The 24550-nt window shown below is 57.1% G+C and overlaps 1 protein-coding gene across 1 annotated transcript in view; it reads right to left on the bottom strand.

Annotated features, from left to right (window-relative positions):
• ASXL2 (ASXL transcriptional regulator 2) overlaps positions 1 to 24550 on the bottom strand; it is a 65590-nt gene that overhangs the window by 18817 nt on the left and 22223 nt on the right. The window contains exons 3-5 of the mRNA XM_069011924.1: positions 15698 to 15806; positions 14429 to 14579; positions 1845 to 1957 (exon numbers count right to left, since the gene is read on the bottom strand). Of these exons, the coding sequence (XP_068868025.1) occupies positions 1845 to 1957; positions 14429 to 14579; positions 15698 to 15806 (373 nt within the window). The remainder of the gene's footprint in view (positions 1 to 1844; positions 1958 to 14428; positions 14580 to 15697; positions 15807 to 24550) is intronic.

The following is a 24550-nucleotide window of genomic DNA, read 5'->3' as shown; positions in this document are numbered from 1 at the left end:
CTGCATTGCCCAGGCTGAACTCTGGTGCATGGATGAACCAAATCCTGGTTTCTGGAACAGCCCCATCCACATTCCCAGTCCGGCAGCACGTGGAGTCCCAGGGTTAAAGGTCCTCTCTCAGAAATCCATGCCCTCTTCCCTCCAGGAATGTTGTAATTACTGAGGAGGGGAGGGCTGAGCCAGCCAGCCCCCAGCAATAATCCAGGGCACAGACAGGATTAAGGACAGGGGAGTTCCTCTAATCCCCCTCTCACTCTCCCCGTGGTGTTCTCCAGCCCCGTCCCTCCTTCCCACCATCCCAATTTCCTCTTTTTAGCTGCCTTTTATAACTTCCAGTCCCACCCCTGCCATGGGCAGGGACACCTCCCACTGTCCCAGGCTGCTCCCAGCCCCAGTGTCCAGCCTGGTCCTGGACACTGCCAGGGATCCAGGGGCAGCCCCAGCTGCTCTGGGCACCCTGTGCCAGTCTGGTCACCCCTGTGAAGGGAAGAGCCTGTGTGGCTGCTGGGGAATGTTTGCCAGCCAGGATTAATGAGGGCTGAGGAACGCAGAGACTGTCATTAATATCCTGCTCAATTAGTGGGAAGCAATTTTCTGGGGATTCAAATGGAAGTGGGAGCTGGACTTGGAAGCTCAGAGGAAAACCTGGCTGCAGTGACAACCCCCTCACAGCCTGAGCTCCCAGTGGGGAAACAAACAGCCACGTGGGAACAGGAAATTCCCAGAGCTGGCATCTCCTTTGGCACCACCTCAGCTCCCTGGGGCTGGAACCACAGCTCCCGTTCATCCTCCCCTTCCCTCCCTGCCCTTCTCAGTAACAGCCCCTGATGAGTGACTTCTCTCTCCCTGCAGATCCTTTCCCAAGGCCAGGGCACCTCAGGAATGCCATCCCGAGTGCTGCTTCTCCGCTGGAAAAAGTCAGGGACTAGGCTGGGCTGGGAGAGCAAATCCTGCTGGGACACCTCGTGATTCCATCTGCTGTGAGCAGCTCCCACAGTCCCTGCACCTGATCCATGACTCCTCACACACATTCCCCTTCCCAAGGGAAATCCAGCCCGGGCAGAGCATTTCCTCTCTAAGGACCCTGGGAACCCGAGCAGTGCAGCTGGGGAAGCACCTGGGAACCCCACACTCGGGAAATTCAGCTGCAATTTTGCATCAGGAGGAGCAGACGTGAAGCACGAGCAGCTCCCACTCTGTGCTGTGCACACAGGGAACAGGATCCACAACGGCCACAGAAATTCCATGAAAAATTCCATGGAAATCAGTCACTCCTGCTCTGTGCCTCACAGCACCCAGGAGAGGAGCGAGGCAAAGGCCCAGTGTTCTCCCTCCTTCTCCTCCAGACACTCTGTCCGTGGAATTCCTGCTCTTTCCCCTTCAGACACTCAGCATCCATGGAATTCCTGCTCTTGCCTTCCCCTGCCCTCCATGAGGACATGCAGCACCCATGGTATTCCTTGGGAGGGAATTGCTGCCCACCAGGGGAAGAACTCAGTGCACTGAACTCCTTTCTCCCAAAGTCTGAATTTACCAAACCCGTTTCCTCCAACAGCAGGAAGCCATGGAATCTCATCAAAGGATTGGGGAAAAGAAATCACATTTTATGTCTCTCTAAAGTAACAATTATAAAAGTCCAGGTTTCTTTTAGGGAGAAATCAAAGGAACTGAGCAGCACAATATTCCCATCACCTTCAGGAGAGAGGGAAGCTCCAGGCAGGCCCTGGTTAGAGCCAGGCAGGACCCCTGGGGTTCCATCCCTGCCTGGAGCAGCTTCCCAGGGCTGGTTTCCCAGGGAAATCAAGGCACTGCCGAGATCTCCAGGGGCTCCCAGGGTCACTCACCTGCTTGAGAGCCTTCTTACTGTGCTTCTGGGAGGAGGAGAGGCCCTTGCCTGGGATGGACGGGGAGGGGCAGCCGGACTGCGGGGAGGCCGTCGGGGCCAGGCGGGACGACACTGCGGGAACAGGGATGCAAATACAAATATAAATATAAACACAAATATAAATATAAACACAAATATAGATCTATACAGACACAGGATCCCACCTTCCCACCCTCTCCTCCCTGTGTCAGAGCACCTCAGGAGCCTCCAGCACCTGTGACTGCTGGCAGGAAGGATCACTCCATTCCCTCCTTCCCGAGGGAGCTGTTCCCCACTGCAGGCAGCAGCTCCATGGCCAAATCCAGCTGGGTCAGCTCTGGCCCATCTCTTTTTATTAAACCTGCAAACAGCTGCCTTCAGAGCGCAGGGCAGCGTGAGGAAAGGCTCCAGCCCAGCCAGCCCCACGCTGGAATCACAGCCTGGCCGTGGCTGTGGCCCTCTGCAATGGCCGGAGGTCGGGGCCCTCGCTGGCAGCAGCTCCTGCTCGGGGTCAATCCCAGTCCCTCGGAAGGCTGGGAACGTGCACGAGGCGCAGAGGAACAGGAGAGGACATCACCTAAAGCTCCTCTTTAAAAGGAAATATGGGAATGTACAGGCTGCCCCAGGAAATGAGGGTGTATTCCCAGTGGGCAAGTCCAGACATGGAGAGAAGTCCAGCCCAAGCCAGCCAGAGTCCCTGGAGTGAAGCTTCCAGCTCCAGGTGATTTAACCTTTAGAGAGCCTCATTACAAACAACTAATTGGGGATGGGAATTAAACAACAGCTGCTCCACTCGCCTGAATGAACCTGTCTGGCACAGGATACCCCAAATCCCAGGATCTGGGGACAGTTCCCACTGTCCCAGGCTGCTCCCAGCCCCAATGTCCAGCCTGGCCTTGGGCACTGCCAGGGATCCAGGGGCAGCCCCAGCTGCTCTGGGCACCCTGTGCCAGGGCCTGCCCACCCTCCCAGGGAACAATTCCTTCCCAGTCTCCCATCCAGCCCTGCCCTCTAGCACTGGGAAGCCATTCCCTGTGTCCTGTCCCTCCAGCCCTTGTCCCCAGTCCCTCTCCAGCTCTCCTGGAGCCCCTTTAGGCCCTGCAAGGGGCTCTGAGCTCTCCCTGGATCCTTCTCTTAATATGCAAAACCAGCAAAATTCAGCAAATTCCTGAACGTCTCAGGCCATGAATTTAGGAGGTGACAAAACCCCCGTGGGATCAGGGGAACCAGAGGAGGAAGGTTTGGTGGTGGGGTGGCCCTGCCATGGGGGATAATCAAGGGTCACACATAAGGCAATTAATTAACACTTCAATTAATTAACACTTCCTGGGCAATCAGCAGAGAAGGAGCCAAGAGATAACGACCCAGCCCTTCACTGACTGCAGCCAGCAGGATCCTGCTCAGGGTTCACAGAGGAGGGAACCTCCCCAAAATAACGCCCCAGCAGAAGGCAACATTCCAATAAAACACACGGAGTCAGTAACAACCACAAAACCCAAAGCTCTCCTGCGGGCTGTGGGCAGCTGGGAACAGCAGGATCCTGGGCACACACAGCCCAGAGGAGGCAATTCCAGCCCTGGAATGCCAGCAGACACTGCACCAGCTGAGAGGTCTGGGTCAGAAATGGGTCATCCGTGATCCCTGCCCGTGGGGAAAGGTGACGGAGAGCACAGGGAGCAGAACCACCAAAGAAGAGCCAACAGCCCCAAGCCCTGATGTTGCACCCAGAGCTGGCAAGCCAAGGCTGTGTCCCTGGAATGTTTGTAACCCGGATCTGCCTCCTGGTCTGGGTGGAAGTGCAGATCAATAAAATGCTGGAACAGTTCAGAGCCTGACCAGCACCTGGAGAGGCAAAGCACGTCCCAAACTCCCTGGGATTCTCTGATCATTGGATAAAGAGAACGGGAAGCAAAGAAAATCTGTTGTTAAAAGAGTTCCCTCAAAGTTCCTGAGAATTTCAACTAAAGGTTTCTAAAAACTGTTTGTTTAAAAACAAAGAATTGGCAGAAGTGATGCTGGCACAGAGGAGAGCCCTCAGAGCCCCTTCCAGGGCCCAAAGGGGCTCCAGGACAGATGTGCAAACCCAAACCCACTGATCAGACACAGAACAATTTCTGTGTCCTCTTCAACACAAAGAATCTGGGCAGGAGGGGAAGCAGCAGCACCGATTTCAGGGGAATTCACTGAAGAGGATGAGTGGGTAACTCCTTCAGGGAAACTGCAGGGAACTGCTGCAAACCCAGAATGGATCCAGGGATCCCTCAGGATCCTGCCCTCAGGCCCTGCCAGGAGGGGCCAGCCGGGGCGGGGTCAGGCTCTGCTCCCAGGGAACAGGGACAGGAGGAGAGGGAACGGCCTCAGGCTGGGCCAGGGCAGGGTCAGGGTGGATATTGGGGAAAGTAAGAATCCCTGGGTGAGTCCGCAGGCAGCGGTGCAGGAACAGCAGAGCTCTGCCGACACTGGGTGCGTGGATCCCAGCACGGCCCGGGGTCAGCACCCAGCTCAGGCTGATCTGAACTGCTCCCACTCTGCTCCAACAGCCCAGCAGGCGCTTCCTGCAGATCCTGGCTCCAGCCCAAAGCCAGTTCCCTGACCGACTGCTCATCTCCGGGGTGTTGCCTGCGGGCTGAGAGCTGGATCTCGGATCAGCCCCTACTGCAAATCACTGGAACCCCACAGAGTCCTGGAATGGTTTGGGAAGGGACCTCAAAGCCCATCCAGTGCCACCCCTGCCATGGGCAGGGACACCTCCCACTGTCCCAGGCTGCTCCCAGCCCCAGTGTCCAGCCTGGCCTTGGGCACTGCCAGGGATCCAGGGGCAGCCCATCCTGAGCTCCAGCTGTGTCCATGTCCACGGGTTCATCTGCTCGACCTCTGCAGCTCCAGAAGGAAAACCTGCACTTTGCTCGTTTGGGCTCAAAGTAAAGTCAAGCTGAGCTAAAAATATAAAATCCCCCCCAACTGTGCAGTCATGAGCTTAAAATATCCCAATTTTAAACAGCTAATGGGAACCAGATGTGTGACATGAAAAACTTGGAGGGAAGCCATTAAAACACACTTTGAGGAGCATGAGAGATGTCTCTGGTTAATCACAGAATCCTGGAATGGTTTGGGATGGAAGGGACCTTAAAGCCCTTCCAGTGCCATGGGCAGGGACACCTCCCACTGTGCCAGAGTGCTCCAAGCAAGGGCTGGAGGGACAGGACACAGGGAATGGCTTCCCAGTGCCAGAGGGCAGGGCTGGATGGGATATTGGGAAGGAATTGTTCCCTGTGAGGGTGGGCAGGCCCTGGCACAGGGTGCCCAGAGCAGCTGGGGCTGCCCCTGGATCCCTGGCAGTGTCCAAGGCCAGACTGCACATTGGGGCTGGAGCAGCCTGGGACAGTGGGAGGTGTTGGGGTTGGAATGATTTTTAAGGTCCCTTCCCACCCAAACCAGTCTGGGATTCACTGGGTCCATGAATTTAAGGATCACTAAGGCACTGTGGAAGCAGAACGGAGCAGGATCCACTGGGAAGCAGCACAAACCCAGCATGAGGATTTTCGGGAGGCTCCCCCTGGCCACGGTTCAGCTGCTGGGCTCAACAACAGCAACACCAAATTAACACCAAGAGAAAAGGGAGAAGCCCCTGTGCTGCCACAGAGCTGCACCTGTGCCTTTGCCAGCCTCGGGCACCACATTCCTGGGAATACTCAGGTGCAGGAAGTACAGCAGGAGTCACAGCACTGGATGTTGGGCAGCGTCTCCAGCAGAACCCAAAGCCTTCCCTCGTGGTGCCTGGGGAAGACGTCCCTCACTGAAGGGAACTGGGCTGCAGGGACTGCATCGCTGCACTTGGAGTAACAAGACACCAAAGAGAATTGTTCTGATTGCTCTGGAGAAACAACGCCTGGAACCACAGCACCCTGGAGCCTGGAACCACAGCACCCTGGAGCCTGGAACCACAGCACCCCGGAGCATGCCTTGGGAAGGCCCTGGGGCAGCAGTGGCTGTGAAAGCCCCGCACATGACAGCACAGGTCCCTCTGCTTCTTCACACAGCTCCTCAGGGAAATCTCTTCTGAGCGCCACTGTGGCCGCCTGTGACACCACATGTGCTGAAGTCACGTCTGTCCCTGAGCCACAAGCAGCCCCGAGCACAGCGAGCTCCTCAGAGCACACCAGCAGCTCAGGGAAGCCCAGACTGGGTTGGGGGGAAAGGGACCTCAAAGTCCCTGCCATGGGCAGGGACACCTCCCACTGTCCCAGGCTGCTCCCAGCCCCAATGTCCAGCCTGGCCTTGGACATGCCAGGGATTAGCTACGGCTGGATTCCATTTCTCCTCTGTGTTACAGGACCAGTTTCAAGCCATCAGAGCCCATCCAGTGAAGCTGCTCCAGCTCTTCCTCCCGCAGCCGTTTGGGATTAACTCTTCCTGATCCGCCCCAGATGGGAACACTCGCTCAGGAGTGGCAAGCTCTGCGTGTGGAACTCACTGCCAGCAGCACTTCCAGCTCACAGCCCAGGCTGATTTCCATCCATTTGCAAAGGTGCATTAGAACACCTGGGAACCCCTGACCCTGGAGCCACGCGGGTCCCGGGCCCTCTGGCAGCCTGGACACGGCCCAGCCCCGGCTCTGGCCGGGCGGTCACAGCTTGGGGCTGGAAACACGGCAAGAGCCGAGTACTCACAGTCCTGGTGCCACCCCAGCGCTCCAAACCCGACCCCTGCTCCAGCCACAGAGTCCTGGGAACGTTGGGATGTTTTATCCAGAGAGAAACTGCACAGCCAGATCTCAGTCCTGGGGCTGGGGCAGTGCCAGGGCAGTGCCCAGATCTGGCAAACCACAGCTGGAAATTGGACAAACTCCATCTCTTTCCCTCTGCTTTATCCACGGTGGCTGCTGAGGATCTCCAGATGTCAGAGACCCTCCCCTTCCCCAGGCAGGCACAGCTGAGCCTCCAAGTTGGAGTTTGGCAGGAAAAGGGCTCTCAGAGCAGACTGCTGGGCAGCCTGAGCTCCAGGAACTCCCACTTCCATGGCCTCCCCGCGGGAATGTGCTGCTTGGGAAGGAAGGAAAAGCCTCCCTGTGCCCCCTGGCTGCCACCGGCACTGCTGGGACAAGGACAGGGCAGAGGGACAGGCAGGGACAGGCAGGGACAGCACTCACTGCCTGGGAGCTCCTTGCTCTGAGCCAGCAGCAGCGTCCCAGCCAAGGTGGGCACAGCAGCACAGGCGTCACCCGGCTGCGGGAATATCGGGAATCAGCTCCCGCAGCCTTTGTGAGCACCTGCAGGGGCTGGGAGGCTTCTGAAAGTCAGGAAGCTGCTGTGGGCCATGTTCTGAGAGGGGAGGATTAACCATCACCTGATTCTTTAACTATTAACTAATTCTTCCACTATTGAGTAACTCATTGAACATTAACTCATTCCTCCCTGGGAGGGTGGGCAGGCACAGGGTGCCCAGAGCAGCTGGGGCTGCCCCTGGATCCCTGGCAGTGTCCAAGGCCAGGCTGGACATTGGGGCTTGGAGCAGCCTGGGACAGTGGGAGGTGTCTCTGCCCATGGCAGGGCTGGCACTGGATGGGCTTTGAGGTCCCTCCCAATCCAACCCATTCCATAGCTCTCTGAACTCCTGTCCTGGGAGATGAGCAGTCCTGAGGGCACAGGGAAGGTGCCTGGGTTGTCAGTAAGGGCAGAGATGTCTGAAGCATTAATTCCTGTTCTCCACTTCAAAAGATTTCATCTCCCACAAATGATGAAAACACAACCAAATCTGGCTGGAAGGAAAACCTTTCCAAGAAGCCCAACTGAAAACTGCAGCTCCTGAGGAGAGCTCCTCAGACCTTCAGGAATCACAGGGAACAACATCACCCACTGGGAACACGGATTGGGAGGAGAACCAAAGGAAGGAGTTAAAGTAAAAAATGGGTTATGTACTGCTAAGAGTCCTTCAGGGAAGGTGTCTGGGCTGGGAGCGTCACTGCAGGTCAGGACTCTGCTGCTACAGGGGCAAAGATGCTCTGAACAGCCAAATGCAGGAGAAATGCCAGAAATCCCAGGATCCCTGAGGCTGGAAAAGTCCTCCCAGACCATCCAGTCCAGCCTGTGCCCAATCCCCACCTTGTCCCCAGCCCAGAGCACTGAGTGCCACCTCCAGCCCTTCCTGGGACACCTCCAGGGATGGGCACTCCAAACCTCCCTGGGCAGCCCCTGCCAAGGCCTGAGCACCCTTTCCATGCAGAAATTCCTGCTGCTGTCCACCCTGAGCCTGCCCTGGCCCAGCCTGAGGCCGTTCCCTCTCCTCCTGTCCCTGTTCCCTGGGAGCAGAGCCTGGTCCCACCTGGATGTTTTGGGTCACTTGGGGCAAATCCTGCAATCCCCACCGATGGTTCTGAGGACTCCTCACATCCCCACACTCAGCACTCTGTATTTCTGTGTATATTTATATACATGCAGTTTATACATCAAACTTCCACTTTACAGAACGGCTGGACAGGAAATTCAATCAAATTCAGAGCATTTATGACAAGCAAGTCCCATCAGAGACACACAATTTGCATGGAGCTGGTGCCACCACTGGTGTGTGACGTGCTGGTGGCAGCTCAGTGTGACACAAACACTGCCAGCTGCCCAAACGCTCCTGCTCCAAAGGAACAGAGCTGGCAGGTTCTGCCCCAGCTCCAGCCTCTGCCACTGCTCAGCACAAGGCACAGGGAACTGGCCAAGAGGCCACTGGCCCCGGGGCTGTGCCAGCTCTGGGCTGGCAGCAGGGCCAGGGCAGTGCCCGTCCCCTGTGCTGGCACTGCTGGGGCACCTCCAGTGCTGGGGGCAGCTCTGGGCCCCTCCTGACAGGAGAGACCCTGAGGGGCTGGAGCGTGTCCAGGGAAGGGAACGGAGCTGGGAAGGGGCTGGAGCCCCAGGAGCGGCTGAGGGAGCTGGGAAAGGGGCTCAGCCTGGAGCAAAGGAGGCTCAGGGGGACCTTGTGGCTCTGCACAAGTCCCTGACAGGAGGGGGCAGCCGGGGGGGTCGGGCTCTGCTCCCAGGGAACAGGGACAGGAGGAGAGGGAACGGCCTCAGGCTGGGCCAGGGCAGGCTCAGGGTGGACAGCAGCAGGAATTTCTGCATGGAAAGGGAGCTCAGGCCTTGGCAGGGGCTGCCCAGGGAGGTTTGCAGTGCCCATCCCTGGAGGTGTCCCAGGAAGGGCTGGAGGTGGCACTCAGTGCTCTGGGCTGGGGACAAGGTGGGGACTGGGCACAGGTTGGACTCGATGGGCTGAAGAGAAGCTCCATTAATCTAAAAAAAGGGAAAAGGACATTTCTGTGCGTGCAGATCCCTCGTGAATTGCACAACGGGATCCTCAGGAAGCAGCTGCCCCCCAGTCACGCGCAGGGGCAGGACTTGCTGCATTTAGAAAAGCTGGTATTTCTACCCAGCCTTCAGCAGGAGGAAACAAAGTGACAGAACCCAAACAGAATCCCTTTTTCTCCTCTTGTTCTTGGCAGCTGCTCTGGGCCGGGGGCAGCGCTGGGCAGGGCCCGGCCCTCGCAGGACACGAAGCTGCCCCAGCAAAGCAGGTGCCACGCCCCAGCTGTGCCCGGGCATCTCCCCAAATCCCAGGGATTCCTCTGGGCCGAAGGATAACGCAGAGCTCTCCAGCTCAGAACGCTGCTTTATCCCTTACTCCCGTTTTCCCTGGCACTGGCACTGGCAGGGAGCTCAGTGCAGCCTTTAAATCCTGCAGCTGTTTCCCTTCACTGCCCCACTCCACAGCAGCTCTTGGCCATGACCTATTCTGACCTTGCCCAAACACTGAGACTTTTCCCTCTGAACACTGAGCTGGTCAAACTAAATTCTGGGAGCCAGGAGGGAGCCCTCAGCTGTACAAACATTCAAGACAAGCTGATCACTGGCTAATGGAGAAGGATTATCCATAATCTGGCCTAGTTTGTTTCTCCCTTTTCCCTTAAAGTTGGCTTTACAATCTCATTTTTTCTCGGGTTTTTTCCCATTTTTTTTCCTTTTTAACATGGAAACTTGGGTTGAATTTGCTGGAGGAGCCCCATGACTGCAGCTGTTTCATGATCACCACAACCTCCTGCCCCATGTCCTACACAACCCTGGTGAGACGGTGTCAAAAGCACCTGAAAGAGGCTTTTTTACACTTAAACTTTCAGGGTGGTTTAAAACACCACAGGAGTCCCCCCAGCATCCTTTGAGAATCATGGAATTGTTTGGGTTGGAAAAGCCCTTGGAGAGCAGGGAGTCCAGCACTGCCAAGGCCACCACTGACCTGTCCCCAAGTGCCACATCCACAGGGCTTTAAATCCCTGCAGTGATGGGGACTCCACCCCTGCCCCAGGCAGCTGTGCCAGGCCTGGACAGCCCTTTCCAGGGATTGTTCCCAATATCCAACCTGACCCTCCTCGTGGTGAACTGAGGCCGTTTCCACAAGCCCTACATCCCAAAAAAGCTGGTTTTATCACCAAACTCAAAGGATGAGGCCAAGCAGCTGCTTCACTTCCAGGCCCAAGACACGGGGTCTGTCTCACCCCGATGGACACAGAGAGGCCCCAGAAGGCCCTGCCAGGGAAATTCTGCCAGAAGTCCCTGCTGGAAGTTCCTCCCTTCCCTTACCTCCACGGGGCAGTGCCCGGAGCTGCTCCATGAACATTCCTGCTGCTCCCGGCCCCTCCGGGGCCCATGTGCTCTGCAGAGACACCGAGGGCTCCGTCCTCCCTCCCAAAATCAAAGTGTTGCTTTGTGCTGCCAGAGCACTTTGTTTTTGCACATATAAGGAAGTGGCTGCCGATGTTATCCGGACACACTTCCTGTTTCACCGGGGATGAGCACGGCCGGGGCAGCTCGCCGCAGTCCCTGGCACGGAGGGCTCGGGGCAGCTCCTGTGCTCCTGCCTGCCCCACTCTGCATTTTACCTCCATCCCCTTCTCTCACCATCCAACTCTGCTCCCCAGGCCCTGCAGAAACAACCAGCTGTGCCCTGTCCGACTGCTGCTTCCCACCAAAACCCTCGGGATCGGCCGGATCCCAAAGGCTTGGGGATGCTGCCGACCCCACCCTCACACAGAGCTGAGGGTGCCACGGGACAGCTCCAGCTGTCTTTGGGATATTCTCCAGCTGAAGCGTGAGATTCTGGATTTTTTTCATGAGGAAGGAGGTTTTTGTGTGTTCCATGTCACGGGCCCTGGAGGAGCGCTGCATTCCGGGGCTGATGCTCTGCAGCTCCAGAGGAATCTTCCTCACTGGAATGTAATGCCTTGCTGGTTAAAAAGGGCAAACAAATGGACCAAGTGAAAATAAGCAGGAAAAGGCAGGAGGAAAAGGCTCAGAGGAACCTCGAGGATCTCTGTCAGCACCAACCCTGCCTCTCCTGGTCCCCCAAAGTCAGCGTGGAAGTTGGGATGGTCACCACCAACAGCTCCCGGGGCTGCAGATTCCCTCATTCCCGCTCCACTCATCCCTGACTGCAGGACAGGGAGATGAACCACGGCTGGGATGGAGCTGACCCTACTTTCTGCTTCAATTCTGCTCTTCATGGCAACTTTTTGGATATTAAATGTTGCTTTTTGTACGTAGCAAGATCATGAAGCTACAGTGTTTGCTGGAGGAAATGGAAAGAATCCTGCCAGATGCACAAAGGAAACGAAATACTGAAAATGAAACAAAATCTTCCCTGCAGACTTTACAGAATCCCAGACTGGTTTGGGTTGGAAGGCACCCTAAAGCTCACCCAGTGCCACCCCTGCCATGGCAGAGACACCTCCCACTGTCCCAGGCTGCTCCCAGCCTCGTCCAGCCTGGCCTTGGGCACTGCCAGCACAACTCTCTTATATCCACTCCTGCAGCTCCCAGTTCAGCTGGGCAAGTTTAGAGAACTGGGGGCTCCACTTGGTGAAAATTACCCCAAAAATTCACCGAGTGCCCGAAGAAGGTGATGCACAGAGATATGAATTTAAAAATGCTCCAGGCAGTGATTGTTTGAACTTTACAAAATCCCAGGATCCCTGATGCTGGAAAAGCCCTCCAGGATCATCCAGTCCAACCTGTGCCCAATCCCCACCTTGTCCCCCGCCCAGAGCACTGAGTGCCACCTCCAGCCCTTCCTGGGACACCTCCAGGGATGGGCACTCCAAACCTCCCTGGGCAGCCCCTGCCAAGGCCTGAGCACCCTTTCCATGCAGAAATTCCTGCTGCTGTCCACCCTGAGCCTGCCCTGGCCCAGCCTGAGGCCGTTCCCTCTCCTCCTGTCCCTGTTCCCTGGCAGCAGAGCCCGACCCCCCCGGCTGCCCCCTCCTGTCAGGGACTTGTGCAGAGCCACAAGGTCCCCCCGGAGCCTCCTTTGCTCCAGGCTGAGCCCCTTTCCCAGCTCCCTCAGCCGCTCCTGGGGCTCCAGCCCCTTCCCAGCTCCGTTCCCTTCCCTGGACACGCTCCAGCCCCTCAGGGTCTCTCCTGTCAGGAGGGGCCCAGAGCTGGACACAGATGACCCCTCCCAGCCTCTGCCTGAACACCTGGGCTGCTCTAAATCCACCCCACCGGGGGATGGGAGAGTTCAGTGCCTGGGAGGGTAAATGCACATGGGATTCTGTCCATGGCTCTGGCTGGCTCAGGAAGGTCCATCACAGCCCGTGGCTCTCAGGGAACTGGGAGAGGAGACCCACGAAGACAACAAACTCCCAGGGGAGGGAGGTGCTGGGCAGCTCCAGAAACCCCTGGCCCAGAGCAGCCATTCCTGCTTTAGGGAACAAGCACACGTGGTTCCTCATGGAATTCTGCAAGGGATCTGAAGGAGAATCCATGATCAGCTGGGAATTCCTTGGAGTGAGGTAACATGGGATGTTCATCAGCACTTCAGAGCTGCTCACAGGACACCACCGACAGGAGGGACATGTTCAGGACCAACACTGACCACAGCTGCTCTTTTAACTTCCCCATCATTTCCAATTCACCCAACGATCTTCAGGGCATTAACACCCATAAAACAGGACTTCATGCTAACAGCCAAAATGCCATTCCAGGAAAAACCATCAGCACCAGACCTCAGAGAGGAGCAACCCCCCTTTTTTGTGTTTATACCTTCACATTGTCCTGTTTTGGGTACTTTTGGCAGCTGTTTCAGGGAAAGATTTCCATTCCTTCTCACCTGGGTTCCTCCTGCCTTTCCAGCCCTTTGGTAATGTGAAACACAGAACTTTCATCTCAAATCTCTCCACGTATTTCTACATAAAGATCTCTCTAAAATAAATTCCCTCACTGGCTTTTTACCTAATATTGTAACATTGGAGATGTAGGGAAAGCAGCCAGAAACCCCCTCATTGACCGAATATTTTGAGAGGATTTGTTAGAAATGAAAATATTTCAGCCAGAGTGTCTACAGCTCTCCTGTCAAAGGAAGGATTTGGAGTCAAGTTGAATTTCTAAGGGTTTTTTAACACTTTGTGCTTTCCTGGTGCTTTCAGTGCTCACAATTCCACATGGCACAGTGTGGTCTCAGCCTGTGGCTCCAGGGCAGGGCCTGGCCCAGGTGACCCCCCTGGGCAGGAGGAGTCCCTCCCCAGCAGGGTTTGGCAGCTCCATGCAGGGCTGGGACAGCTCTGGGACCCCTCTGCCTCACCCAGGAGCCCCAAGGCACTGGAAATACCTTTTCAGTAATGGCCTGCCTTGGCCAAGGAATTCTGTGCACGAGTGAGGGCAGAAGGAAAAAGGCAAAGAGTGGATTGAAGGGTGAGCACTACCAGGACTCAATACCCAGATACTGCCTGGCTTACGAGGGAGAGGAGCCTAAAGCAGGCCAGAACTGAGCACAAAGCTCAGGCCCCTCCAGGACCCAGCAGTTCCCCTGCTGGGATGCAGGGGGCTGGCAGGGGAAGCCTGGTGATGCCATGAAGATTTTTTGCCTTTTCTTTTATACCCCTGTTACACCTTTTTTACAATTTCTGTATTCTCAGTGCTTTTTCCCTACATTCTTGGACTTGTTTCTCAAGCTAAGAGACTCAACATTTTAGAAGCTTCGTAGCCAGGGATCCGTGTGCCCCAGACCCCAAGGTGCTCTCCAGAACACATTCTGTAAACCAAGATAGAACCATCCAGGAGAAGGCTCCTTGGGGAGGGGGGCTCACTTGAGCCTCTCATTGGGGAATCTTTGATAGATCTGCTAATTAGTAACACCTATAATGTTATACCCAATCTTTGGGGGCATATTCAGCGGGGTGCATTTCAATGCATGTGACCTGGACGTGTGCACCTAAGGATCCTTGAAATAAATACCAAGGTAAAATCCCTTTTCCCCTTCTAACCATGTTTGACTCTTGGTTTTAAGACCAGGAAAAGGCATCACTGGCAGGAGCAGCCCGGCAGCTCCTGGCTGTGCTGGCCTGGGCTGTGCCAGAGCCTTGGCCACACCTGCCACAGGGACCTGTCCCCTCCCTGCCCACCTGGAGCAGCACCAGCAGGAACAGCCCAGCTCAGCTGGGATTGCTCTGCGGGGAGAGAGGTGATGGGCAAACACCTCCCCGTCCTTCCCACACCGGAACAGGGTTAAATCCCTGCTCCCACAACGGGAACTCACCTTTCCTTTTCCACCTGCTCTTCTTGCCATCCTTGGTGGCGCAGCCGTCGCTGCTGGAGCTGCTGTGCTCTGAGCTCTGGGAGTCAGACTGGCCATCGCTGCTCTCCTCTGAGCCCTCAGACAGCTCCTTCAGCCCGTCCGGGATGTCCTTCTGCCAAGGGACACAGCAGAGTCACCCCCGCGCCAGGGACAGCCAACTGCGGCCCTTTTAATGCCCGGAGCTGCTGCACTGCTGGCCCCAAGCCCCTCTGTGAGTCCCTATAAACACTTCATGCAGGTGACACGTCCTGAACCCTGGCCCCATCGTCACCTCCCAGGGGACTCTGCAGCTGCCCCTCCCCGAACTGCCCAGCCCTGATCACCAACTCCGATACAAGGGCATGGAGGGACAGGACACAGGGAATGGCTTCCACTGCTAGAGGGCAGGGATGGATGGGATATTGGGAAGGAATTGTTCCCTGGGAGGGTGGGCAGGCCCTGGCACAGGGTGCCCAGAGCAGCTGGGGCTGCCCCTGGATCCCTGGCAGTGCCCAAGGCCAGGCTGGACATTGGGGCTGGGAGCAGCCTGGGACAGTGGGAGGTGTCCCTGCCCATGGCAGGGGTGACACTGGATGGGCTCCAGAGACAAATCCACACCAAATCAGGAATGGTGGGACCTCCATTCTAGCATTTACCATACAGCTCATTTTTAACCATGCAAATCAGACGTTTCCCATTTTTCCCCACAAATGCTCTCTCAGACTGAGGATAAGGTGGTTTTTCATCTCTAGATACAAGCTGAGAGCAGTGAAGAGGAAGTTACCCTTTTGGGGCTGGAGTTTCATTAACATTTTAATTACTCTCTCATTTCTGGGACAGTAATTAACATCAGCCAACTGCACTGCGGGTAAAAAGGAGCATCTGCAGCTGCACTTTCACAGCCAGGAGCTCCCGAGAAGGGAGGGATCCCTTATCCTGCCAGCAAGGAATTGTCCCCTTTCAGGATTGTCCTGGGTAATGTGGACATCAGCAGGAATTTCCCCATGGAAAGGGTGGCGAGACCTTGGCAGGGGCTGCCCAGGGAGGTTTGCAGTGCCCATCCCTGGAGGTGTCCCAGGAAGGGCTGGAGGTGGCACTCAGTGCTCTGGGGACAAGGTGGGGATGGGGCACAGGTTGGACTGGATGGGCTGGGAGGGCTTTTCCAGCCTCAGTGACTCTGGGATCCTGATCCAGCCCGTTTCTAAGCAGCCAGCAGTGCCCTGAGCCCTGAGGGAAGCCCCTGGCACTCACCTTGAGGGTGTAGACGCCCATGCGGCCCGGGACCTTGTAGAAGATGCCCTCCTCGCCGCGGGAGTTGGTGTGTAACATGGCATTCAGGCAGGCCAGCGGCGACGTCCCGCTGCAAAGAGACCCCGTCAGTGCCCCCGTCCTGCTGGGCAGCGCCACAGCCCTCGCCCAGCCCCACACACGCACACGTCCCACATCCAACTCCTATTCCCCAGGGGAATACAAGTTGAAGCTGCCACAATAAGCAACAGGGAAACCAGCCCATGGATGCTCCAATCCCGGGAAAAAGCAAACAACAACCCCCCCCCCCACCCCATTTGGGCTCTCCAAGACGTTTTTGCCAAGCATCAAACCAGCCCCAGAGTTTCCAAGCTCTGGGTGAGCCTCAGAGCAGGTTTGGGGTGAGTTGAGGATGGGCTCCAGAGGGATTCAAAGTTGTGTGGAGGGTTTTTTCCCAAAAAGGAACCTGAGTTGTGCTGGAACGAGGATTGTGGGGTAAGGAATGGAAACCAATTGTGCCATTCCCCTGGGGAAGAGGGGAGTTCTCCAATCCCAGCCAGGAGAGCAGAGACACCAGTGCTGGAGGGATTTTGTTTGGCTTTTTAAGCCCCTCCTGCAGCAGCCAGCAGCAAACCCAGGCAGCCCCAGCAGCTGAGCTGTGTCCCCATGGCAGGGACAGGAGGGCCACAGCCTCTGCCACCTCTCGGGATCAGCACAGCTCTGCACAGGAACTGAGGGGGAATTCCTCCCTTCCCAAAGCCCAGGGGGGGGCAAGAGGCCACCGGCCCCGGGGCTGTGCCAGCTCTGGGCTGGCAGCAGGGCCAGGGCAGTGCCCGTCCCCTGTGCTGGCACTGCTGGGGCACCTCCAGTGCTGGGGGCAACTCTGGGCCCCTCCTGACAGGAGAGACCCTGAGGGGCTGGAGCGTGTCCAGGGAAGGGAACGGAGCTGGGAAGGGGCTGGAGCCCCAGGAGCGGCTGAGGGAGCTGGGAAAGGGGCTCAGCCTGGAGCAAAGGAGGCTCCAGGGAGAGCTCAGAGCCCCTTGCAGTGTCCAAAGGGGCTCCAGGAGAGCTGGAGAGGGACTGGGGACAAGGGCCTGGAGGGACAGGACACAGGGAATGGCTTCCCACTGCCAGAGGGCAGGGCTGGATGGGAGATTGGGAAGGAATTGTTCCCTGGGAGGGTGGGCAGCCCCTGGCACAGGGTGCCCAGAGCAGCTGGGGCTGCCCCTGGATCCCTGGCAATGCCCAAGGCCAGGCTGGACATTGGGGCTGGGAGCAGCCTGGCACAGTGGGAGGTGTCCCTGCCCATGGCAGGGGTGGCACTGGATGGGCTTTAAGGTCCCTTCCCACCCAACCCAGTCTGGCATTCCACGATTTGATGCCTTTTCCCAGTCACTCCCAGCCTGATCCAGCAGGGATCACACGGAATCCCTCCCATTCCTGGGAAGCCCCAGGGTGGGAGGAAAGCTCTGCCAGGCACCCGAGCTGTGCCTCCCCCAGCACACCCTGGATAAAACCTGCACCAGGGCAGGGTATCAGTATTAATCCAAGCCCTTCACAGGATCCAGAGCCACCCTTTGGAAGCTCCCCCAGGAATGAAGCCTTGGCAGGACCATCTTCACTAAAGCTTTCCCCCTCTGGCATCTCCACTGCTCCTACAGGACTGATGCCCTGTTTAACAGCTTCTCCCTACTTTTTATTTACTGTTTTCCCACGTTTGCCCATCTCCTGGCATGTGCCTGTCTCTGGAGGCTCTTCTGAAAGCTGCCCCAAAGCTGGCACTGCTCTGGCCTGGCAGAGCTCAGCAGAAAACGTTTGGAGTTAAAATCAGTCAACAAATCCCAGCTGAAATGAACGGGTCTGATCTGGGGACAACTTCCATTGCCACACCCCATCCCTCCTGCCTCTGGGGAGCTCTCAATTCCACGAGGAACTGTCCTGTTTCCAGGACTGTCCCTCACTTTAGGCCCTGCCCTGGGTGCCGGGTGGCAGTTCCCAGTCTGCCCAGTCTGCCCAGTGCCCCCAGGGGCTGCAGGAGCACAGGAGAGGGGCAGCTGCTGCAGGGCCACCAGAGCTGTGCCACCTGCAGCTCCCAGCTGAGCCAGCCTGGATCTCCACGGACACAGGAACCCCAGGCTGAAACCCCCACCAAACCAGCCCCAAAAGGAAATGGAACCAAGCCCAGCTGCTCCCCCAGAACCCAGATGAACCCACTGGGGCTGTGCTGGACCTGCCTGATCCCGAGGGAAAGAGCTCAGGGTGTTTTCCTTGGATCACAGCCAGGCTGCCTCCAGCCCTGGCAGTTTGCTCGCCCTCAATCCCGCAGGAGGCTGGCATGAGGCTTATCCCTGGAGGTGAAACGTGTTCTCCTGGGACAGGAGGATCTCAGCCCTTGCTGGGTCTCTGCTGCCCCTGTGCTCAGCAGCCCCCAGCACTCCCTGATTCCCTTCTCCCGCTCCCTGTGCTCTGCACCTGCCTCGGGTTTCTTGAAATGCAGCAGCTGCCTAAACCCAGCCCCAGAAACCAGATTCCCTCGCTTTTATTGCCCTTTGTCCTTATTTTACCAGTGAAGGCCATGCCTCCATTTCCCAGGAACACACACTGGCAATTCCCACCATTCCACCTCAAAAGCAGCCCATGGAGAAGCAGGTGGTGTCAAGGATGAGTTTCTGCCTGCCCCAGCTCCATCACCACCCCCTGTCCCCTTCAATCCCCCGCATCCCTCCCAAATCTGCCCACAGAGCTGCGCTCAGCTCCAGCACTGCCAACGTGCCAGTCCTTGGGGTGATCCCAAATTGGGATCCGTCCCTCAGGAAAGAGCCTCTGGAGCTCAGCAGGACCCTGCCATGGCCTGGAACTGCTCCGCTCCCCCGAGTCCCTCACAGGAAACTCCCTCAAGGCCCTCAGCTGATTTCCAAAGCTTCTGCCCCGGAACATTCTCCAGCTTGGAATCGTGGTCATGGACTGCCCTGGGCTCTGAGCTCAGCTCTGCTTCGTGGCTGGAGGTGCAGAAGCTCAGCCCTGCTCAGCGAGAGGCAGGAACAGCACCAGGGTTGGGATTAGGGTCAGGCTGGACGGGGCTTGGAGCAGCCTGGGATAATGGGAGGGGTCCTGCCCACAGCAGGGGGCCGTGAGATGGGCTTTGAGCTCCCTTCCCACCCAACCCATTCCACCATTCCATCATTCTGCGCCTCAAAATGCCAGGAACCAACTGCAGAGGAGTCAGGCCTGGCTCGTGCCGAGGCCGATTTCCCTGGACCTGCCTGGGCTGGTTCCATCCCCCATCTCCCCTGTGCACTGGAAAGACTCCAGGCACCATCAGGACATCGGGATTTTATCCTGCCCAGTACCACGAGCCCTTCCCAAAGGGCTCAGCCACCCCAGCAGGATGGAGCTGCCTCTCCAGGCCACTGCCCTGACCGCAGGAGCATTTCCCTGATAGAGCCTGGATAAATTCCTGACACAACTGACAGGGACATCCTCCACCTCCAGAAAAGAACTGGTGTCTCATCCAATGCTTCCAAGAGTCATTTTTGGCCAAACCCTCCGCAGAGGGTTCCTGCTGCAGCCCAGGATGTGCCCTGGACAGAACGGGGGACAGCCCGGATCCGGGACATCCGGCACCCACGGCTGCTTTTCCACGCAGGCACTGCTCAGGATTTGGCTTTTCGGGGCTGTGCTGCCAGCAGAAAGTGCTTCCAGCTGCACTTCCATCGTGCACTCCCAGCCTGTGCATTCCCAGCTTCATTCCAAGTGGGAATCCCCTGCTAGGGGACAGCAAACCCGATTTTGTGCCAGGAGTGGGATGATCACCTGTGACCATTATCCAGTGCCAGGGACACTGACAAGTGAACGGGATCACTGGGAAAATCCAGATAATCCCGCTGCTCCCACTGGTTCCCAGCTCGGCCAAGCAGCCCCGGGAAGGTCGGGATTGGGATGCACAGGGGCAGTTTTGGGCTCTGTGCCCCGAATGAGCTTGGGTGGAAGCACAAAATTCCCACCTGCCGGAGTTTAGGGGACCCAGCAGTGACCAGACAGCCCCTCCCAGGCTCAGGTTCCCACAGCATTCTGAGCACACACTGAAGCTTCCTGGCTTTTCCTTCTCCAGGAGCTCAGCCCAGCCTGGGAGCAGATCTGCCACCACAGGGGCAGCAAACCCAGCCCCAGCCAAGCTCTGCTGCCCAGGGCCTGCAGTGGGAGAACTGGGAAGCTCCCAGTTTATTGGCTCTTTGAAGTTTTAGAGCCACTTCACTTCCCCACAGCTGAGGTGTGATCCTCACTCCCAGGGGACTGGAGCCTGAGAAAAGCCAGGGAGTGACAAATCCAGCGCTCCCAGCTTGGCAAAGGCCAGCGGGGTGAAGCTGGAATCCATCCAGGGGTTAAGCTGGAACCAAAAAAGGTTTCAGCCTGGAGAAGAGAAGGATCCAGGGAGAGCTCAGAGCCCCTTGCAGGGCCTAAAGGGGCTCCAGGAGAGCTGGAGAGGGACTGGGGACAAGGGCTGGAGGGACAGGACACAGGGAATGGCTTCCCACTGCCAGAGGGCAGGGCTGGAGGGGATATTGGGGAGGAATTCCTGGCACAGGGTGCCCAGAGCAGCTGTGGCTGCCCCTGGATTCCTGGCAGTGCCCAAGGCCAGGTTGGATGAGGCTTGGATCAAGCTGGTGCTGCCTGCCACAGCAAGTGGTGCATTAGTGAAGATTCCCCTCTACTGCAGCTAAAAAGAACCAATTTAAAAGATTTCTGGAATTTACAAACCTGTGACTAAAAAAATTAATTGCATTTTTTTACATTTTTGCCTGAACAAGGGGTTCTGACAACTTGTAAATATCCATTCTATTCTGAAAATGACCATTTTCCATATCCACACTCTCCCCAATGAGCTGGCAAACTGCTCCCAAGGCACCTCCAGCAGGTGCCAGTCCCTGGGCTGGCAGGACAGGCACATTCCATATTTACTGGGGCTGCTGGAAAGGCTAAAGCAGCGTTGGGTGGTGGTGGCAGGGAAGGGGCAGCTCCGGGGCCAATCCAAGGCACAAGGAATTGATGTTCCGAGCTCTGTCCTGCTGAGGATGTCCCTGAGCTACCCAACACCTTAGTCTGACCCACATAAACCATGGTTTCCTCCCCAGAATTCCCAAATTTCAGCCACCATTTCCACAGGACATTTTAAACTCCACATCAAATCCAGGCTGAGCAGGAAAAAGGCGTTTGAGTGGAAAATGAAGGTTATGGTGAGGAGTCTGCTCCGAGAGCTGCTGGGGAACGGCAGGAAGGAGGTGCAGGATCCCTTCCCACTGTGCAATCCCTCTGGAGCACCCTGCCCTGCAATCCCCCTGGAGCATCCTTGCCCACTGTGCAATCCCCCTGGAGCATCCCTTCCCACTGTGCAATCCCCCTGGAGCATCCCTGCCCACTGTGCAATCCCCCTGGAGCATCCCTTCCCGCCCTGCAATCCCTCTGGAGCATCCCTTCCTGCCCTGCAATCCCTCTGGAGCATCCCTTCCCACTGCAATCCCCCTGGAGCATCCCTTCCTGCCCTGCAATCCCTCTGGAGCATCCCTTCCCACTGTGCAATCCCTCTGGAGCATCCCTTCCTGCCCTGCAATCCCTCTGGAATCCCTCTTCCCACCAGTCCTGCTCCAAGGCCTCAGGGACTGAGGTGACTTTTCCAATTCTCAAACAAGAGTGGGACCAAGCCCTTCCCTCCTGGTTTCCCTCGGGATGCATTTGGACTTTCCAGCCCTCTCCCAGCTCATCCCACAGGGATTTCTCTCTCCCAAGGTGACCTTGTGCTACAGCTCCAGTTTTCCCTGCCCAGTAGATCCCAGCCACAGGATCCCTCGGGAGCGATTCCTCCAGCAGGGACCCTGCAGGCCCAGGGAGCTGCTGGGCAGGGGGAGGTCACTGGGCCCCAGGGAAGCTTCATCAGTGCCAAGGGAAGATCCCCCAGGAACCATTTCCCACCTCGCTGCCCGGATCAAGCTGCCACAGGCACGACTCCACGCAGGGGAGGATTTCCCACCCTTCCCTTTGGAGCATCCCCGGTTCCCCTCTCCCGTGAGTCACAGGCTCACCCCAGGAGCTCTTTGCTGAGTGGTGCAGCCGGCCCCGCTCAGGACCCCCCGGTTCCAGGGCTGGGCATGCCAGGAGAGCGGGACTCGGGCAGGGTTAGGGAAGCAGCTCCCTTCCCAGGTTACGTTTTCCCAACATGCAGCACCCGTGGCCCCAGACAAGAAGCACAAACCCCACATGCAAGCCCAGCCCCACGCAGGCAGCAGGGACAGGGACGCAGGCAGCAGCTCCCAAGCCCCGGGGTTCCCAGCTGGGAGCGCGGAGGCACGGGGAGGGCAGCGCTACACCGGGGTTACACCGGGGATACTCCCAGGAGCAGGGGAGGCTGGGGCAGGAGGAGCTGCGGGGAATGGGGAATCGCGGGGGGCGTTAGGACAGGAGCTGGGAACAAGCAGCGCTGGGTCTGGTCTTACCTTCTGCAGGTGGAGTGCAGCCCAAAAAAAGGAGAGAAACACCCCTTTAACAACTTCAGCAAAACAACAGACCCGTCATCAACCCGCACAAACCCTCCCCCCTCCGCCACAACCACATCCCAAAGGTTTGGGGGCAGCCTGTGGGAATCCCGAGCCCAGGTGAGGAAGGATACACCTGCCAGGTGCTTCCAGCCCAAATCCAGCGTGGAAACCTTCACTGCCACCTCCTCCTGTGAATGAACCTTGTGGGAGCCAGGGGGCCCTTGGGAAGTCCCCACGTGGAAACACCGTGGAATAGGAACTCACTCATTCCTTATCCCCCTCAGCACTACTCCCAGCTCACAATTCCAGGGAATACAGCAGCCCTGCACCCCAAACTTCCAGCAGTTTAATGGAGCAGGAGCTTCCTCACCCCAGGGGCGATCCATGGACTCCCCAAGAATGCAAACCAGTGCACATTTGGAATGTTCCCCACAGCCCTGGGGGCACCTGCAGTGTCTCACCCTGCACCAACCCTGACACGGCAGCACCCCGAGCAGGGATCTCTGCTTGCACCCAGCAGTTTGGGGGCTCCTGGAGCTGCCGGGTGCCCCTGGGGCAGGAATGGGTGCAGGATCAAGGGGAGTGCAGCCGGAGATGGAGCTCAGGAGCCACGCTTGCAGCACTGTGTCCGAGGGCCCAGGAGAAACCTGGGATGGGGATCAGTCTGGAGGACACCACAAAGCCCTCCGAACACACTGGACTAATTAATAGCTTTAATTAAAAGTCTGTCACCACAACCACAACCAGATCTGAGCTGCAGGAACATCAGGGACTGGGATATGGCAGGTCATGGCTGGGAGCAAATCCCTTTCCAGCCCTTCCATCTGTGGGTGTCAGGTGCAGGCAGCAGCCCCAGGATCACAGCACTGGTGGCCACAGGCCCTGCTCGGGGCCCTTCTCAGCCCCAGGGAATGTGAACCAGCAGTTCCTGATCTTAGAGCAGGAGTCAGAAGTGAAGCTCCTTCTCCTGAGGCTTTTGGGACCCACAGTTAAAATTTCAGTGCTTTTGGGATCCTCTCTGTGTTTCTGCTACAGGACCACGAGCCAGCCTGTAACTGAGGAGAAACCCAAACGTGGGTATTTGCAGAGGCCTCAGCTCTGGTGTTTTCCAGGAGGGAGAGTCAAACTCTCAGGTTCCCATCAGCAGAGGGTTCCACCCCTCACTCCTCCTTGCAGCAGTGAACATCCTCCTGCACAGCAGGAAAATTCTCTGCCATTTTATCTTGGGGAAACAGCAAAAACTGCCACAACCAGGCTGGGCTGGGCTGGGAGAAGGGGAATATTCTGTTAGTTATGGATTTCACCCCTGTGTAAGAGGGACATGCAGAGACACCCGATGGGAGATTCTCCTACACACAACAATTGTATTTACCCCTCCCTGCCAGTGGTAACAACCCTGATTCCTGTAACAATGCTCTTGTTGAACTATTGATTTTCAAACCAACATCTTCCCCTACATTTACTATGTATGGATTCCACCGACCCCTCTCCGTGTTCTGTACAGACACCGAGCAGTTCAGAAACCTGGCCCTTGTCCCCAGTCCCTCTCCTGGAGCCCCTTTAGGCCCTGCAAGGGGCTCTCAGGTCTCCCTGGATCCTTCCCTTCTGCAGCTCTGCCCTCAGTCACAAACATCACCTGGGAACTGCTCATGTGCTCCAGAGAAAGCCAAACCCCGCTGGGAGCTGCAGGGACCCCCGGAGCCCTCCCTGCTGCAGCCCCAATCCCAAGGAACTCAAACACTGAACCATCCCACAACTAAAGTGCTTCCAACAAATTCCCCTTTCCCACTGGTAAAACGTTGTGAAAGAGCCACAGAGTCCCTGCTGTGGGTAAGAAATCCTGCACAGGACAACCCCAAGAGGCTGGCTGTGTTTTTATGGACATTTTACCAGACCCACATTCCAAAGATCTCACTCAGGGGGATCTGAGGCAACCCAGGCTGGTGATTCCTCAGGAAGGAATGTCTGGATGTCCCTGTCCTACCCCAGATACCCAATGTGACCAATATCCAACCCCTGGGACAAGATCTCAGGGTGTCCCAGGACAAAGGCAGAGCTGGATGGGATATTGGGAAGGAATTGTTCCCTGGGAGGGTGGGCAGGCCCTGGCACAGGGTGCCCAGAGCAGCTGGGGCTGCCCCTGGATCCCTGGCAGTGCCCAAGGCCAGGCTGCACATTGGGGCTGGGAACAGCCTGGGACAGTGGAAGGTGTCCCTGCCCAGGGCAGGGGTGGCACTGGATGGGATTTGAGGTCCTTTCCCACTCAAACCACTCTGGGACTCTCTGATTCCTTCTCTAGTCCAAACAACACCAGTGAAAAGGGAAA

This window comes from Aphelocoma coerulescens, chromosome 3 (genome assembly GCF_041296385.1).
Source record: "Aphelocoma coerulescens isolate FSJ_1873_10779 chromosome 3, UR_Acoe_1.0, whole genome shotgun sequence".
NCBI lineage: Eukaryota > Metazoa > Chordata > Aves > Passeriformes > Corvidae > Aphelocoma > Aphelocoma coerulescens.
This window is presented reverse-complemented; position numbering and strand designations above follow the sequence as displayed.